Here is an 18,206-nt window from a genome sequence, read left to right on the forward strand (position 1 = left end):
TGGAGGTCGACGGGGGAGCTAGGCCTTCGTCCAGCAGCGGACCTAGTGGGCTGTTGATGATGATGATGATGCAGCAGCCTGGTCTCCGACGAAGGGAGAGGAGCCGCTAGCTCTGCTGTTTCTCCAGCCTTGTGCAAGCTGTGCCATTTTTTTTTTTTACATCTGTGGAAAGGCGTGTTAATGAAAATCAAAGGTTGTTGATATGCGTTTTTCGTTCGTTTGTCCTCGTGAGCCGAAGCATGTGTGGCAACAGGCATGCTCGAAAATCGGCTGTGAGGTTTTTCCTTCTCTTCTCTCCCCAGTCTACTCCGTGCACTTCGCTCGGGCCTGCGCGCTCATTTAGAGCAAAACTTCCTCCGCGCACCCTCCTAGTCGCCAATGTTCACGGGTAGGTCAGTCAATTCAGTTGCCTTGTAAACAGATTTTTTCTAGATGTGGAGCTTCTCATGCTCGGGGCTGTGTCCCTCCCTCCCTTGTCGTTGTTGTCCGCCGTCCGCACCCCCACTGCGCATGCCTGGCCAGGCACCGCTGATGATGATTGTTGCAGGATGCCCCTAGGGATTGGCCAACCAAAGAATCCATCACGAGATAGCTTCGCGTTCAACCACCGTCGTCATCTTCCCGTAGGGGAACCGCTGATGAAGAAGGAGAAGAAGACAAAGGTGCGAAGAGGAGGGCGTGTACGTTGCTCTCAGCCGGTGCACCAACGTCAACAACCTTTACCTCACCAACGCTGACGGAGACTACCTATTCTACCACAGAGACGACAACATCGACAATAACATGAGATGGACGAGTTTCGGCGCCTCGAGAACCACCGCCTACTCACCTTCACACAACAGTATATTTGCGTGCCTTTGCCACCGGTTTACACCCGGACGCGGAATTCCCTCTGGCGCTACTAAACACCAGATCACTCAACATAACGGCAACACAATGGAACCACACGGAACCCCCATGATGCTTCGCATCCTCATCAGGGTTCCCCACGGGAAGATGGTGTAATTTTTGTTCTGGTAACAATACGTATGTACGTGTATATTCTTGCTCTCCACATTTATACGTATTCCACGCATCAGAAATGCACAAACGAATACGCAGAAAGAAAACTGAACTTTATTTCTGTGTTCCGAACGTTTGTCGGTATATTGCGCTATAGTCCACCGACTTTGTAGACTCATTTCGTAACATAACATGCATGCAAATCGTCGTTATGGCCGTCTATACTGCCGTTAAACAAGGTGCATGTATATTTTGACGCGAGTTGCGGTAGAACAAGTCTTTGGGAGTATCTGAAGCGGTATATGCTATGCACAGCTGCACGGCGGCCACCACTGATGAAGGATCACCGTTTGCACCTTGCCGTGCGATGGTTGGTCGGCAAGGCTGACGATATGCTGCGCGAACGCATGTATGTCCTCAGGGGCTTCGTTCTTCCAGTCATCCTAAGTTTTACAGCCTCCGTCGCCGTCTGGGAGGAGCAGGCGCGCTACGCGACACTGGACGGCAGCGGCTCGTCGGTTTGTCCATAGCAGTAGCGCTTCTTCTTGGAACCCAGCCTGGCGGTGCCGGACGAGGCTACGGCGGCGCCGTCGGGTGCGAGGCTGGCAGCGTGGCGGGCTTTGCCTTTGGCCAGAGTTCGGTGCAGCGTTTCGAGCTCTCGGTTGAAGAGCATCTTGTGGTTCTGGGCAAGCATGTACTCCCAGGCCTTGTAGGCCTCGGCTTCGTCCGCCTGCTCGTCGTCGATGTCAGTGGTGATGCGGAAGTGGACACTCTTACCGGGACCTGCGGCGCCCGCAGCGGAAGCCGCAGTCTGCAGGCCAATGGCGATGACGCAAGTGCCGCCGTCGCTGACGAGCGAGGCGACCGCCTGGTTGAGCCGCTTAGCAGCCGCCATTGGGTTGGGGGCGTCCAGGGCCTCGGCCACCGCGGCTTCCGGTGCCAGGGCGTCGCCCAGCGCCGCCGTCGACAGCACCACGAGCCGGTCGTCGGGTCGAAGCGTCACGTGCCGGATGCTGGGGGACGGCAGCTCGCACGGGGGCGGCCCACGCGCCGTCGACGGCCAGGAAGAGCTGGCATGAGACTGGAATCCCTCCTGCAAAAGACGCACGCTGAAGCTCCTGCCTTTCACAGTAGCGCTGCTTACCACTCGCGTTTTCATAGAAATTCCCCTGCCCTTCACACTAGCGCTGCCTACCACTCGCAATTCCATAGAAATTATTTTTTGAAATGTGATAATCAGAAAGCAAAGTGCTAGGCAAAGGTGAACAGCAAAGCACTTGGATTACTAACGCGGTAGCGTTACTAGGCCCATCGAGCCATTTTTTGTGGGTACCAGATGTCCGCAGCTGCCCTCAGCCGTGCTAATCAGTGATGATGATGATGATGATGCTTAGCGGCTTCCCCTTTGTAAAGGGGCGGCGTTGCACAGCGACCTTAGTTGTAACGCCACTGTACAATAAAAAAAACCTTTATGGAATTTTTGTCTATGTTCGATGTTTTCCCAGTTGTTCTCTGCTCTTTCCCCACCAACATTCTAACCTTCTTTTACTAACCTCTACTACTGTCAAATTCACTTTTCCGTTAACCTTAAAGTCAAGGGCTTCCGGAGGCTGGATGTCTTCTTTACTGAGGACTGGACGGATACCTTTGCACTCCGTTACAATACGCCGCACGGTTTCTGGCTCCCTGCCGCAACCTGCGCACAGTTCTTCTTGTACCGGCTCGCGGATAAGCGTTTTTGTCCTCAAACAACCCGCCCAGGCTTCAAAAAGCAATTCACTCCCTTTGGTATTATTAAGAAACTTTTCCCTCGTGATCTCCCGCATCCCGCCGATGAGATGTCGTGTGCAGCGGCGTAATAGGCACGTTGCACTGATTTTGCCGCCTGCATGAGTAGCGGCGTCGTTTTACACATCGGGGTGGTGTGGTGCGCAGCATTTTCCAGAAAAGATCCCCTACGTACTCGTTGCTGCCTCTGTTCATTAATGCAATTTGCGTAAGCGTCACCTCCCTGCTTGAGTTATCATCAGCCATTTTTATCACGCGTCAAGTCACCGATCCCCACACAAAGAAGGCATCTAGGGTAGCGGCGTAATAAAAAAAGCCGGGAAAAATTATTGTAATCGCGCGGTCAAAGTCGCAGGACACCTGCGGCATATTTTGTATCCAGCCAATTAGTTTTTAAATAAAAAACTAATTGGCCAGCCAATTAGTTTTTAAATAAAAAAGGGGCCATTGATGCGCCCTTTACAATTATTTTTATTCCTGGCTTTTCCTATATGAAGCGACACTTTACTGCGGGCCCTGCGAAAATTGGCACGATGCATCAGGCACTCGTGATAACTGGTCAAGAAATAGCCACTCATTTATCGAAGGCTCAGCGTGAGTTTCGGTAGCTATTAAAAAAATTGGCCGCGTATCTGCTCCTTTCGTTGCAAATGTCGAGAAAAGACGATAGTCTTTATCGACTTGTGTTAAGTAAATTCCTCCCTTCGCTTTCCCGCTGACCTCACATGTTGTTCCTCTTGCGTCGCGCTCCTCCTAAGGTAAAGACGCCAAAGGTTTGCTTAAATCATTTTAAATTTCCCGCGTTCCACTGCTCCAAACCGGGTGTCTCGATGCCAACGCTGCCGTACGGCGAAGACGCGTGTGAATCGAGGCGCCCTACTTCAACGTTTATAGAACCGCGTTTCCCTAGTCCACGTGCGTTCTAAGCAGAACGTGGAACCTATCTAGTGGAACCTTTCGTAACTCTTGCCACTTGATTTTTTCTAATCCCGCCAGAAGCTATATGGCGCGGGCGACAGCAGGCGACGGCGGAGTGATATTTTTTTCTTCAGTTGATGAAGTATTTAATCTCGCCAAAATCAAACATGTACGATTTTTTTATAAAAGAACGCTGCAAATATCACTTCTGTATTAATTTGTTGTCTTATATATGCGTAATGTCTTGTTGTTTTTCAACAATATTGGCAAGTATGAACATTACACCGGACTTAGACGGGCACATTTAGCTGTGACTATATAAGACTATTGCGCAGGCATTGTTTTACTTTGGCCGGGTGGCTGAATCGAGTCACAGACAGACAGACAGACCAAAATTTCTGGGTTTAAGTAGCGCAAGAAAGACTATCGTCTTTAAAAGCAGCTTGCCTGAACCGCAGCGTCCCAATCGTCGGCAACGCAGCGCGTGCCCTGGCCGTGGGCGTCGAAGAGAACGGTCGTCTGCCGGTCGGCGTGGGCCAGCAGGCAGGTGGCTCCACCGCACTGCGCGACCGTCATCAGGTAGGCGGAGTCTGTGCTTACGTCAGCGGGCGCCAAGTGGCACAGCAGGATGTTCAGCTGGTGGCAACACGCCTTGCTGCCCAGCGCCCTGCAGAAGAACAGCGCCCCAACATTCGTTGCCGTGCGCCCGCAACACACACGCACACACGCACGCACACACACACACACACGCACGCACGCACGCACGCAAGCGCGCACACACACACGCACACACACACACACACACACACGCACGCACGCACGCACACACGCACACACAGACATGGACACGCGCACGCGCACGCACACACACACACACGCACACGCGCACGCGCACGCGCACGCACACACACGCATACACGCGCACGCACACACGCGCGCACGCACGCACAAAAGGGGGAGGGGGGTAGCCATTTGACTTTAGCTTTCGCTAGGCAACTCTAATAATGCTCGAAATCTTATTTCTCGTTTTACAGATGCGTTACATTTTGTTATTTCTAATTTTCAGGAAATTCGTTTGAATCGGCCCGTTATGAAAAATATATATATTTTTAGGTTGCTACTTTTAAAAAAGGAAGAACCAGCGCAGGATTCGTTTTGTCTTGAAAACGGTACCATTAGAAGTGCGGACTCGGGAGTATGACACCTCTATTGTATATCGGCAGTAACTAGTATATGTGTACAATGTGTTTTGTCTGTGAAATGTGACCATATGCTAATGACAGGCCATATCTAGCAAACTTCCTCGTTTTCATTAAACGTTTATTTTTCTCTCCATATCTGGAAATGTCGCATTTCGAGACACATCATCATCATCATCATCATCATCATCACCACCACCACCATAAAATTTATCTGCTCTAGAAGGATGAAGGTCTCTCCTATATCTCTTCAGCCATTCCGGTCTTGCGATGCCCTAGTCCATTTCTTGCTCCTGAATGCTCTTAGTTCATCCTTCAAGTGAGTTAGTTGCCCTTCCTTCTAGTCCTGCCCCTCTGTAGCCACTCCATTACCCTGGCGTTCCACTGGTAGTCACTACTCACATTACATGCCCAGCCCAAACCCACTTTTTCATACTAATTTGAGCTATGACGCCTCCTGATTCAAGACGCATGTTTCCTATCCCAGCTGTCACTCCTATCACCCTCCGTAGCTCGCTGAGCTGACCTAAGTTTTCCTTCAAAGTAAGGCGCCAAGTTCCTGCCTCATAGGTCATCCCCGGCAATTTGCATTGGTTTTGTGTCTTTCTTTTCAGGGACAGGAGTAGCTTCTTGTTTATTATTTGAGCGTGCTTGCCCATCACCCCCAGCCCATACTAATTCTGCACTGAATTACTTTCTCGTGGCTGGTATCAGCACTGACGACTTGTTCAAGTTAGTTATATTCATTCACCTCTGAAAATATTTCATTACCCAGGCTAAAAGTGAATGTTTCTGAGTGTCTGTTTAACATTGCAGTCGATTTCTTTATACTTACCTTTAATCCTTTTAGAGAAAGTTGCTGAGTGCAGCTCATGAAGCATTTTTGCATGTGTTTTCCTGATTCACTGAGTAAGAAATTCCGTCTGCAAATCTCAAGTGGCTCAGATATTTTCGTTATTCGTATCCCTGCTCCCGCAATAAAGTTTCCTGAATACCCCTTCCAGACAGGCTGCAGGCAATTTTGGAGACATACTGTCTCCTTGTCTCACTTCTCTCCTGATAAGGAACTTTTCGGTGTTCTTGCCCTACTTCCAGCGAAATTGTTTACGGTGGAGTGGGGGTTATGAGTTTATTAGAAGGGGTAAGTTTTGCCAAGGAACACTAGCACTCGCTTACGCGCTGTCTGAAAAAAAAAAGGAAGGTTTGGAACCTTCCAAACCTCCCTCTCTCTTCCCCCTCCCCCCTGGCTACGTTCCTTCCTACTGCACACAGTTCACGTGGAGTGGGTTATATTGTAAGCCTTCCGCTGTTTTGAATGCAGAGCATTTCAGTAACTCACGATGTCACCCGCGTTGACGTCCGTAGTCCGCACCGCACCCCTCCCTACTATATAAAAAAAAAGTACTATCCGGCGCCCGGTTTCGATCCCTCGACCCTGCGGGCGGAACGCAATGTACATGGTGCTCTACCCACTGCGCCACAAAGCCGACACAGAATGGGACGCTCCGAACGCGCTTTATATCGTTGACTCATTCAAATTACTGTTGACGAGCGCTCTCTCGTCAGCAGTTGCCACAAGTGCAACAACATTAACGTAACGCAAACTACTTAACGCCGTGCGCCCCCGGAAATGCTCTGCATTTGATCGTGCCCCTCGCGAGGGGGATGTTTCACTGCGTCTTCTCTCGGTCGCGGGACCCGTGGCGCCATCTTGCGGAGGCGCGGCATTTAAAAAACGGTAGCTATTCTAGGACAAAGCAAGGTGGAAAGTTGTGCGATCCTTGTCGGCGGGTTGTTTGCGCGCACGTACCTTCTTCACAGCTTTAAGGGTGAACGTACATTCCCTGAAGGTCCTAAATCTTAACGGCCACGCCATTTCATTCACAGCTAGCTGAACAGTATTTCACCCTCGTACTCGTGACATCCGGAGAGACGTCACGCCTCCTTCAAGATGAGGTCCTTCTAATGCCGCCCCCTATGCGCCGGAAAAGCAGGGCACTTGGGAGATGAGTGTGCTAGGCACGCGTTGCGTGGGGAGGTTCGGACCTGTAGGTGGCGAGAATGATGCTCTGCAGGAATATGGCCGAGGTGTCGGCCGATCGGCGCTCCTGGCGCACGAGCTGGGCGACGGCCGCCTTGGCGGTGGCCAGCAGCTGCCGCTGGGGGCTCTCCAGGATTGCCGCCAAGACCTCGGTGTGGCCGCTCGGCTGGGTGCACTGGTTGATGTAGAGCCTGCAAGGGTGCGCACGTGTACACAAGTAGCATGCGCCGTGGAGATATCGGGCCGAGCCCTGGCACTTGCATACGAATTTATCCGCACATACTAGAGCACGGTAGCGCGATACTTCGTAATTAAACAATAAAGAAAACAGCTAAAATCATGTTACAACGCACGCTACAATAGTCGCAAAATTAATTGGCGTTACTGATCAATAATTACAAAACTTAGCTTCTTTGAACAACGATAAAAGAAATATACGAAGAGCCGGGGGGGGGGGGGAACTAACACACACACCACACACACACACACACACACACACACACACACACACACACACATATATATATATATATATATATATATATATATATATGCACGAGTGTTCGGTAAGGTCACCGTACGCCTCAGTTGGCGTCAAGCTTATTTAGTGGCTCTAGCCTCAGTAATCCCGAAGCGCCCCGCTGTGTTCGTTGCGGTATCTCAAGCGCGCCTAACTCGGCGCTTCATGATGTCTCTGTGGGCTTGTATGGAGGTTGTGTGAATGAAGGTTTGTATGAAGCTTGCCCGCGTAAAATGCGTGGTCGGTCGGTAGGGACTGACGACGTGTGTCCGCATGCTCCAGCAATCCGTTTATTAATGAACCAAGCAACCAATGAATCAGTCAATTACAGTGCAGGTATAGGAGAGTGAACCACAAGAAATTTGCACCCTTATTCTGAATCCTGTTTGCGTACTCTGAAGCCTAGCAAAGCGTGACACACCCACTGAGCAGCACGTATACACCCCCAGTGGTGTATTGGTCAACGCTTTATAGGGCAGGAGTACTGTAAGCTACTTTTGCACGATAGTCCGTGGTAGGCGCAGCCATTTTTGTTCTGCTTTAATTTAACCTCTCCACGCTGCTGTTTTTTAACCCAGAATTTGTATTAAAAGTTTAATTTGAAGGACGGCGTAATGCTTGTTTATGTACGTATATGTTCTTCCTCAAAAATATCTCAAGATTTTCTTTGCGCTGAACATTGTTGAAATGTACGAACCATGATACCGGTGTTAGTAGTTTAGAAAGGTCGTGTCTATATATACGTCGTGTTCACGCTGTTTGAATTAGGCAGAAGTGCCGTTGTAACGGGTTCTGAAGGGGCTTCAAAAGAAAGGGGGGGGGGGGGGGGGAGGGGGCTACGCAATGCAGTCAAAAACGATGCAGAATACCTACCAGCTGGTTCGGCAAGATATGCACCTTATATAAAAAATGACTACCATTAAACGCAAAAAAAAAAAAAAAAAAATCAGCGGCGCACACGAGGATTAACCGTATACATTGCGGCCTTGTGTAGATCTGCTGCTTGGATCAGCATGCCGCTGTATGGTCCAGCCATTTAAAAATAGCGAAGTAGCCACACTTAGTTGGAATGCCCCATACTTGTTGTTGTCGCTCACCTGGCAGGCCCTTTGAGGCTTTCCGAGAAACCGGTCGTCCAGAAGGGGCTTTCCAAGCAGCTCTGACCAGGCCCGTTGGATTTGAAGGGCGGCGCCAGGCGCCCAGAGAATTTCGTGTCCACTACGGACACATTCCTTCTGGAACTGAAACAAATAACAACAACAAGCGCACAGCTGTGTATAATGTGACTCGTTAGGCCAATACAATGTCTACGAAGAAGTAAGCAAAATAAAAACCGTTCAGACGACGCCGCGGTGACATCGCCACAGCGAGCTTCCTTCGCCGGCTTTAAATAATGACTGCGCTCCGCAAAATCTCCAGGGCGATGCGAGGAGGAGGAGGAGTACCCATAACGACTCAATCTCGGATTTGTTCTTATGCAGCGGCGCGGGGGTGCCTGGCTCGCACTTTAGGAAGTGTCGACAGTTCGCTTCGTTAAACATGGAGCGTGAGAGGCAATTCAGGAAGGCCGTCGCAGCTGTCTAGCGAGATGCCGGTCATGAGGATCGCCTGCTGTACGTTCGCAGTCGTCAAGAACTATGAGGCCGTTTTTTGCCCGCTGGATAATAATGCCAGCGTGACATTAGCAGTTCCGGGTTTCAGCGGTTTTCTTTTTGTTCCTTCTTTCTTATCCTCGCGGGGGAAAGTGCCACTCCGCAAGGAAGGTTCACACAACGTAGAAAAAAGAGCTATTACGGCACGCCGTACGGTCGTTTCGGTGGGAACGCGCCTGCAGACGCTGCATGAAAAGAACAAGAGAAACGTGCGCCAGCTCGTTGGGGGGGCGTCCCCAATCAGCCTCACAGTGCGGCTCACACCTCTTCCACGGCGCTGCATGTCTCTGGCACGAGCCTGCGACTTCCGTGCTCTTGTGCGCATACTGGACGGAGGCCGCAGAGCCAGGCACCAGGCGACGGGAAAATATATGCTGCTATCCTTAACTATATACGAACGCGAACATGGAAACGGGCACACCATCTGCTACTGTATGAGCTGGCCACAGTGATGAACCTAAATATAAGCCAGTCACTGCGTTTACAGCACTGTGTTTTCTGTTTCTCCTCTCTGTGAAGCGTTCTTTTACCGGTTTGTTTATTCAAGTAATCATGAACTAACGGACCCAGATTTCCACGTTAACTGATGGAGGCGAAAAGCAAAAACGCCCGTGCGTACGAGATTTCGGCGCACGTTAAAGATCCCCAGGTGGCCAAAATTAATGCGCAGCCCTCCACTACGGCGCGCCGCATCGCCTGCGTTGCATCGGCGCGTTGAACCCTACAATAAATCAGTCAATCATATTTCCACGTTAACTAACGTGAACTCGGACTGCGTAGGCAATGTTCAATTATGGCATTTCTATGTGCTTTCCAAATTTTAGTAGCGATGCTGTTTACGGCGAAAATCGAAACTCTCAGGTGCGCTAAGGCTAGTGGCGAGTGCGGCGCAAGCGCCATCTGCTTTAGGCGGGCCTCACTGGTCGCTGTACTTGATTTTTCAACCGGATGCGCCTGGGAGTTACGGGGAGGAAAAAGTTGGGGGGAAAAGCTGAGCATCACCACGCACGGTGGAGGCAAGACTCCGAGCGTCGGCGGCAGCTAACACAAAAAGCAACGCCGCACACCCGTTCCACCTACGGCGTTCTGCTTATACATACACACAATGTTCGGACAACGACGGCTGTATTTCCCACGGAGGCGAAATACGCACAAGCACAACCACGGCCGGTCTGGACGCGCTCGCCGAGAGCTCGCGAGCGCGTTCAGACCGGCCATGGCACAACAAATGCACACGTACACGACACGGCGAATAATGCGAGAATCCTCATGGTGTCCATTAGCCCGTGCGCCTCTGGGGTTCTTCGGTGCATAAAGCCTCAATTGAGACTCGTAGTTTTCCCCAAATTCCGATTTCGCACGAAAATGCCAGCTAGGACGTTTTGAGTGGGAATCATGTATGATTAAAGCAAATTTAGGTGATCCGAAGTTACATCTGGGCTGTGCCATACAGTGGTGGGCTGCAGGTGACACACTGCGCGACGTCTCTAAATCGCGGCCGGCAATCTTTACCGTGAATTCGTGCATATAGTGTAACGCCTTAGCGACTGCGCCACCACGGCTGCTATGTGAAGACAAGAAATTAGCGATATAACTTATTCTTAGCACTTCGACGCGGAAATCGTTGGAGGACTTAAATTCAAGATCGATACGTCGTCCCAGTTCTCCATTGCACCCTCACTATCCATGGACACTATATGGAGTAGTGACCCATTAACTTCGCGCGCTGCACGGTGTTAATATATCTTCGTATCAACCAGCTCCTCATAGAAAAAAAAAGTAGTTATGTATATACATATAAGTGAAGGTGAATAAGAAAGCATACACACACGTTCGATGAATGTTCTTGCATTCTGAAGAAGTTATGAGAAACCATTTTTGTGGAAGCAGCAGCAACAACAAAAGTAAAACGAATATATTTCACCGCTTTGATGATACTCTTGTGCTCGAAGTTAAATTTGGTATTTAAATGGACAATGGAGATTCAGGACAAGTGATCGAGTTGTAAACATTGTCGGATTACTCTGCGAGATTAAAGTCTAGGGGGTGTCGGTCATATTCTGAGATCACCCGGTTGATGTTTCCGCATTTTGAAAGAGAAACGCGAGCTCTAGGGCGCCGCTTCCCTCCCATCATCCTCCCCGTAGATTTGCTGACGCCCGCTGTGACACACTGAGGCAGGCATCAGGAAGAGCCATCTTGCGCCGAATCGGAACATCACAAGAAAGAATCAGGCAAGACCGGATGACGAACATTACCCTAGCTCAACGCAAACGCCTGATCCCGTGTCCCCTACCCAAGAACATGCACCACATCCTCCACAAGGACCGAAGGGATGCCAGAATACTAAGAAAAACCTCACAACACAAGAGCAACACAGTCTATACGGATGCAAGCACAAGCGTAAACTGGAACTCAATAGCAGAAGCAGTCTAGGCGAGCTAAAGACTGCCTGGACGCGTACGAAGCGGAGACAAGCGCCTCCCTGCTAGCCGTGGGGCGAACACAACGACAAATCTTCGAATATACTTACGGACTCGAAAAGAGCCATTATAAATCTAGCGGCAGGCAGTATCCCCAAGTCCGCGCAGAAAATTCTCCCTTCAACCCTGACGCACAAGCACCCCATCATTTGGTGCCCCGGTCACGAGGGATAGATGAGGTAGCGAGGTTCCTAACGCACAGCGCCAAATCAGAGCATTAGTACAATCTTACACCTCCCGAAACTGACCGAGAACTCTTCACTAGGCTTCGTATCAGCAGACAAAAGTCCCCCCCACTACACAAAGACCTAAATACTTACGAAAGTCAAACACTAAGGAAAACACGTTAATGCACAAGTCTAGGCTTGCTTTTATGTTCTCGAACACCACAAACACTGCGAGAAATGCGGAGAGGTATCAAATATATCCCACGCAGCCTGTGGATGCCCCATTATATCGCCCCCAGAGAACACCCATGAACACAACGCACTATTTTTTTTTATAGAGACACGGGAGGCAGCCCTGGCCAACTCCGCCCTCGAGACTCAGCGAGAGCTGATCCGAAGAGCGAAGATCGGGGCAGCTGAAACTGAGGCACTGGAAAGAGGGCTCCACTCACTTCTCTAGCCCCACTTTCCCCTTCCTCTCTCACATCAATAAAGTTTGCTGACTGACTGGCTATCCACAGCGATAAATTTGACAAATTGCTACTATGTTTAACCTATTAAAACTGTGGGTGCATACACAAACGTCGATATGGACCATGAAATGGGCGAAAATTTAAATTTTTAATGACTGAGGTAGTATGAAAATACATTGCAAACCAGTGTGACGTCATAGCGTATAGTTTCGGCGGTTTCCGCGAGTGGCGCACGGTGTTTTATATTCGGCCGCCAATTACAGATACAAAGGGGTTGGCGGCAGTATTATGCGGCCTCCGCCACTACGTCAGAACCCTCCCCCTACCCTTGTCAGTTCCTACCTGAACGCTGACATGGCACTTTTAACCTCAAATGGGGTTAGACAGGAACAAAGAAATATCGTTTCCAGTTGGCATTGTCCCCCATCTTCACACTTAGCCAGATAACATCTTCCTTTCTTTGCACAGGTCCGAAAAAAGCACCCCCCCCCCCTTCCTTCCCCTTATTTGCCGTCCGGCCCCGGCCGTGTCGGCTTCATGCAACTCGGCCTTCCGCCTCAAAAAGTTGCCGACTCCTGCTCTAAACTTCTGTTAAATAGCCAAAGGTTAGATTAAATGGGTTGAACTGCATGCGCAGTGCAGTCCCAAATAACACTGGCGAACTCGCTTGAGTGTCCCCTCAACACATCGCGTCTACAACATTCCTTCTATCATAAAAGATAACAGAAGTTCTGACCTTTGCTATGAAGCGCACTGTAGGGGAAGTTTAAGTATTAACTTATCTTTCGTGGCTTTTTTTAACATGCCTATGTCGTCGTCTACTATCGCGGTCACACTTAGTGGGAACACGGGAGCGCGTGGCGCGAGCTACTACTAGAGCATCCTAACGGCGCCGCGCGGAAACCGCACGCATGCGTGCTGTGAGGGTCCGGAGAATACAGAGCTCATCGCGCGCATCGCGTCACCGGGCGGCAGAGCGTCGTCTGCTACATGGCGCTAAACGAGCAGCCGTTGCCAGCAGCCGTGAGTAGCATTCGCAGGTATACGCAGCAATTTGTTGCTGGAAATCAATATCAGATCGCCGTTCGTTCCTCAGATACGAACCGCTATTCTGCCATCTTGGCGTTCACAAGCAAGAATTGTCACCGTGAGCTGATGAATCTTTGATGCGTGACCACACTGGCTATGCGCGGCCACTGCCCGCTTCGTCTGTGGGGATGTCATCTTTAAGGGAAGTTTTTTTTCTTTGTGGAAGTAAATATGCCCGAAACGCCGGTCATGGTGAAATACGTTTCACGCCACTGATGTCGGGATCCACGCATATATATCGTTTGTGTGTGTTTTTACTTCATCAACAAACTTCGTTCGTCCTTGTTCCTTTCGCGCTTACTTACGCGAAGCTGGCATGCATGCCAGCTTCGTGTAAGTAAGCCGACCTCAACGTGAAGGGAGCCGACCTCAACGTCATCGAGAATGTTTGGGGTCGCATGAAAGTAGAGGTGAACCGGACCCCCATATATTCAGCCACTGAGGGCGAGCTGTGGGCCGCAGTGCTCGCCGATTGGCAGCGGCTGGCAAGCGACACCTCACTTGTGACAGCGCTCTACGAATCGCTTCCGTCAAGAATGTCTGCTGTCGTCGAAGTCAACGGCGACATGACGCACTACTAAGGGCGTCTCAACTGGTTCCTTATTATTTTTAATGGCCCAGACCACCGTATTTCATTAGAAAAGCTTGAAATGAAGTGTTTCCTCGGCCATTTACTTTACAGCACCTTTGTTACTGGCATTACCATGCGAAATAATTTGCGCGCTCGCGTCAGCGATAAGCCCGTCGCTGATACGTTTTCGCCTTGAAAAGCATGCAAAATGTATTAACCTTCAAACAAAGTTCGTAAAGTTATGGTTCTGCCTATTGCGGAGCTCGCGGGGACAATTCTTATCTGCAAAAAAAAAAAATCCTAGACGTCTGCAGTTGTTTATTGCTGCGGTTCACGGCCACTGGCAACGTCTGCTGCTCGTTTAGCGCCGGCAGCTCGCTTGTAGCAGACGACGCGCTGCCGCCCGGTGACGCGATGCGCGCGATGAGCTCTGTACCCTCCGGACCCTCACAACGCGCATGCATGCTGTTTCTGCGCGGCGCCGTTAGGAAGCTCTAGGGCTCTAGTAGTAGCTCGGGCCACGCGCTCCCGTGTTCCCACTAAGTTTGACCGCGATAGTACACCGGCATTTGTGCTTTTCGCTTTCATCGAAGAAATGGCCTCCAGGGACTGGCTTCGAAGCGTTACTTCGAACGTATGCAAGCCGAATTAGAAGGCAGCGCGCGCTGATATACGACTGAACATTTATGAGTGGGAAAGGTGCTAATCACGCGGCCGTAATAATCAATCACTTCCAGTATTTTGCACCGTTTTTTTAGCATAGTGGAAACTTTAATTATCCGCTGTCCTGTCACATGGGTACGTTGCGACTTCTATCGTCGTTATCATAGTGAACGCATAAATCCGGAAAGTGCTGTTTGTTGTTTAGTTCTTTCTTTCCTCGTCTGGGCACTAATAAATCAATCATCACCATACGAACTGTCTTTGTCCCGCTCGCTCCATGTACACTAACTAATGGTGACGAGCACCTTCGGCGCGACACTACCATCAGAGAACGTACGACAGTGGCACAGTAATGTTAAAGGCCGTGATTTCTTCTCGTGGCGGATTCTATTCGCAAAAGTTGCGATGCAGCGTGCGCGAAGATAGCGCCTGACTGCAGAGCTCTTCTAGGAAGATGAAGACTGTACACAGCGTGCACTTACCACAGGACGTGAAACTCCTGTGTGTCGACGAACAGCGCCTGATTGCACGAGATGTCGAGCTGCTGCAGGCTCGGCGAGACGAGCGCGGATAACGTCACCTTGCTCAGAAGATTGCACGACACGTCCAACACCTGCAAGTCCCAAACTCTTCCATAAAACATTCAAAGCCTTCGCCTGCTCGAACCACACTGGAACGTTTGGGAAAGTTGGTGTTTTTTAATGCCAAAGCATGAGCTAACTCGGTAGATCAAAAATCCGGCATCCCTGGCATGCAGATGGGACACAGAATGGCCAATGGTTGGAAGAATAAAAGACAGGTCAAATAATGCTCGGATTGATGCCGAATTTCTCAGTGAAGGTCCTACGAAGTTAAAATTAAGTTGGGTAAATTTGGGTCTGGGTGGGATTCAGACCTGGGGCCCCCAGAAAGTGAGATGCGCGCAACCCCGGCACCACCACAGCTCGACGACTCTAGCTGACTAAATGTGGACCTAGCGAATGCATTGTGGCTTTAAACCTAGAAACCTATGTTAAAAACGTGCATTGAGGCCTGTACAGGAGAAACGTGAGCATGCCAATTGCAAGACTAGCAGTTAGGGAACTATCGAAGTGCGCCCCTGCTAAATGTCCCCTTTGTTTGGCGATGTGAACACGGGTATACGTGCCGAGTCATAGCAACCGACCGAAGAGAAGACGCAAAGGGCAAATGATGATGATAATAGTGAGAGGACACGCTCGGCAATTGGGTACTAATGTTTTATCAATCACTAGATTATAAGGAGTGGGATTATAAGGAGTGCTTAGGTAGGTGTCCACGTACTTTTTTTCACCCTAGAATGCTCGTATCACTCTTTTGTTCGAGTTATTTTCCTTTCCTATCTGATCACTTTCGGCAGCGAAGCTCTAAATGAACAATGTAACAAGCCCACGCCCATTCTTCGCAGAATTTTGTACATAAACGCACAGATTGTTTTAAATCCTTACCGCAGAAGGTTCAGTCGTGGACTCCCTTTCTACCGCTACTGGTGCGTGCTTGAATTCTAAGGTCCTTGCAAACGCCTTGTTCTATTGTCCAGCAAAGCCAGAAAGAGCGTCTCGATTAATTAAGCGCACTCTATATGCGGTTGCACAGTGTGTCGGTCCCCTGTGGTTGCAGTAAGCCATTAAACGTTCAGTACATCAACTGTTTTTCTCGTGTTTGAACGTGCTTTCCATGGGAATTTTTATCTTCATACGCGTTTTTCGCGGTCGCTAGCTTGACCTCCGTCTAGATTTTGTGTTCCGTTGTAGAGTTTGCCGTTACCTCTGCGCGCGCAACAAAGGCAGGTTCAGTAGGACGCACGGATGTAGCCGGAATTTTTTTACGGCGGGGGTTATAAGAAAGGCGGCTGCCCCTTGCCTTGAGCGAGTGGCTGTGCTCAAAGTTGGGCAGCGCGTCGAGCCGGTTGCAGTTGAGCAGGAGGGCCTCGAGGCCCGGCAGGGAAGCCAGCGAGTCAGGGAGCCTCTGCACCACGTTGCCCGTCAGCACCAGGTCGCGCAGGTTCGTCAGCTCCGATATACTGCGCGGCAAGCCCCTAATGTATACGGCGCCACGCAAAAACAGGCAGTCCAGAAATATAACAGAAGGGAAGGCTGTAGCATATGGGTGAGAAAGTTTTAATGCGATTAGCATTAGTGGCAAGCTTCAATTCAATGCCTGTTCGCCACAACACCTTGTGACGTTTTTCTCTGGAATTCGCAGCAAGTGGCGGACTTATATAAGGCGGTGCCATCCGCTGGCGGTCAGTTGCGCGTCTTGCAATCACACGTACAGCACGCTTGTCAGCACGTGTCCGCGTGGTAAACTCATCGGTGTCGCGTGACAGAGAGGGAGGCGGGTGCTCCTTACCGGGACGGGACGGTCTGCAGTTGATTGTATGCCAACTGTAGCACCCGAAGACCAGGGCAGGCGAGCACGAGGGGCCAGGCCATCTCATCCGTCAGGCCCGTCCGCGTCAGCAGCAACCAGCGCAAGGGAAGGCTGGCCTGGTCCGGACGGGCTAGGTTCGACAGCTGGTTGTAGGACGCATTCAGCCACTGCAACCTGCGCACGCATAAGAAGCAGCTGTTGAGAGGCTATACCTGGGGGCCACTCGTTGAATACGCAGAAATTCGTACAGAATTCGCAGACGTTTATATAAGGCCCAAGGGATCCAAATGAAGTTAAATAGGGAACGTAAGGTCTATCGGAGTTGAATTGAAATGGTCGAGAAGAGTGGACGTTTTTATTTCATTGCGATGAGTGCTGCGTCGGCTGTGCTGCAGGGGACCTCCTCGTAGTGGTCGCATTTCTCCCTTCGTCAACCCTTAGTCCTTTTCGTGTAATAGAGCAAAGCACCACCCCTGTCACAGTAAACATTTATTCAGCATCGTGTGTGCACCGCTTCTTGAATAAGTTGACCTGCGCTGCATTGATAAAATTCCAAGGCTCGCAGCGTTTTCACTCCAAAATCGACTATTTAGTATTGATACGTAAGTTAGTAGCAGCTCTTGTCCCCAGTCACCGATTTGAGAGAGAGAGAGAGAGAGAGAGAGAGAGAGAGAGAGAGAGAGAGAGAGAGAGAGAGAGAGAGAGAGAGAGAGAGAGAGAGAGAGAGAGAGAGAGAGAGAGAGAGAGAGAGAGAGAGAGAGAGAGAGAGAGAGAGAGAGAGAGAGAATTGCTTTATTGAGGTAAGGAGGCCAGATGCCCTGGGGGGAGGGAGGTAAAAAGGTAGAGGAAAGAGCAGTTCAGCCGATGCTCCCTGTTCGCACAGTTTTATGCATATTCACGCAAAGGCTCGCTGTTCATATGGGGTTCACAGTTCACTCGCTTTTTACTGATGCGTTTCATGCGTGTCAACAAAAGAAATTGAAAGTAACTTTTCGTAGGCGTATAAAACATTGAAACAAGTACATTGAAAAGCAAGGGGACTGTATTGAAGCAATGATGGACGCGCTGCACTGTTGCAACAGAGTGAGTAGATATAGTAAAACTTGTTGATATCGAACATTATCGAATTATACGCTCCAAGGCAATCCCGTGGTTCAACTTCACCACAACGCACTCAGTTGACCAATAAATGAAACAAAAAATAAAATTTCGGCGAGTTACGGTGCCGATAATGCGGTTTGACTCAAAA

At 50.0% G+C, this 18,206-nt stretch overlaps 1 protein-coding gene across 1 annotated transcript in view; it reads right to left on the reverse strand.

The window, feature by feature from the left end:
- Window positions 1-1,098: 1,098 nt before the first annotated feature.
- Window positions 1,099-18,206, reverse strand: part of LOC144155048 (PH domain leucine-rich repeat-containing protein phosphatase 2-like) — a 56,711-nt gene continuing 39,603 nt past the window's right edge. Inside the window, exons 7-13 of the mRNA XM_077686264.1 lie at window positions 16,937-17,131; window positions 16,448-16,607; window positions 15,049-15,179; window positions 8,566-8,709; window positions 6,954-7,139; window positions 4,156-4,375; window positions 1,099-2,095 (exon numbers count right to left, since the gene is read on the reverse strand). Of these exons, the coding sequence (XP_077542390.1) occupies window positions 1,490-2,095; window positions 4,156-4,375; window positions 6,954-7,139; window positions 8,566-8,709; window positions 15,049-15,179; window positions 16,448-16,607; window positions 16,937-17,131 (1,642 nt within the window). The 3' untranslated portion in view covers window positions 1,099-1,489. The remainder of the gene's footprint in view (window positions 2,096-4,155; window positions 4,376-6,953; window positions 7,140-8,565; window positions 8,710-15,048; window positions 15,180-16,447; window positions 16,608-16,936; window positions 17,132-18,206) is intronic.

The sequence above is a fragment of the Haemaphysalis longicornis genome, unplaced genomic scaffold (assembly GCF_048455015.1).
Source record: "Haemaphysalis longicornis isolate Haplotype H1 unplaced genomic scaffold, Haemaphysalis longicornis Haplotype H1 scaffold_1, whole genome shotgun sequence".
NCBI classification, from domain to species: domain Eukaryota; kingdom Metazoa; phylum Arthropoda; class Arachnida; order Ixodida; family Ixodidae; genus Haemaphysalis; species Haemaphysalis longicornis.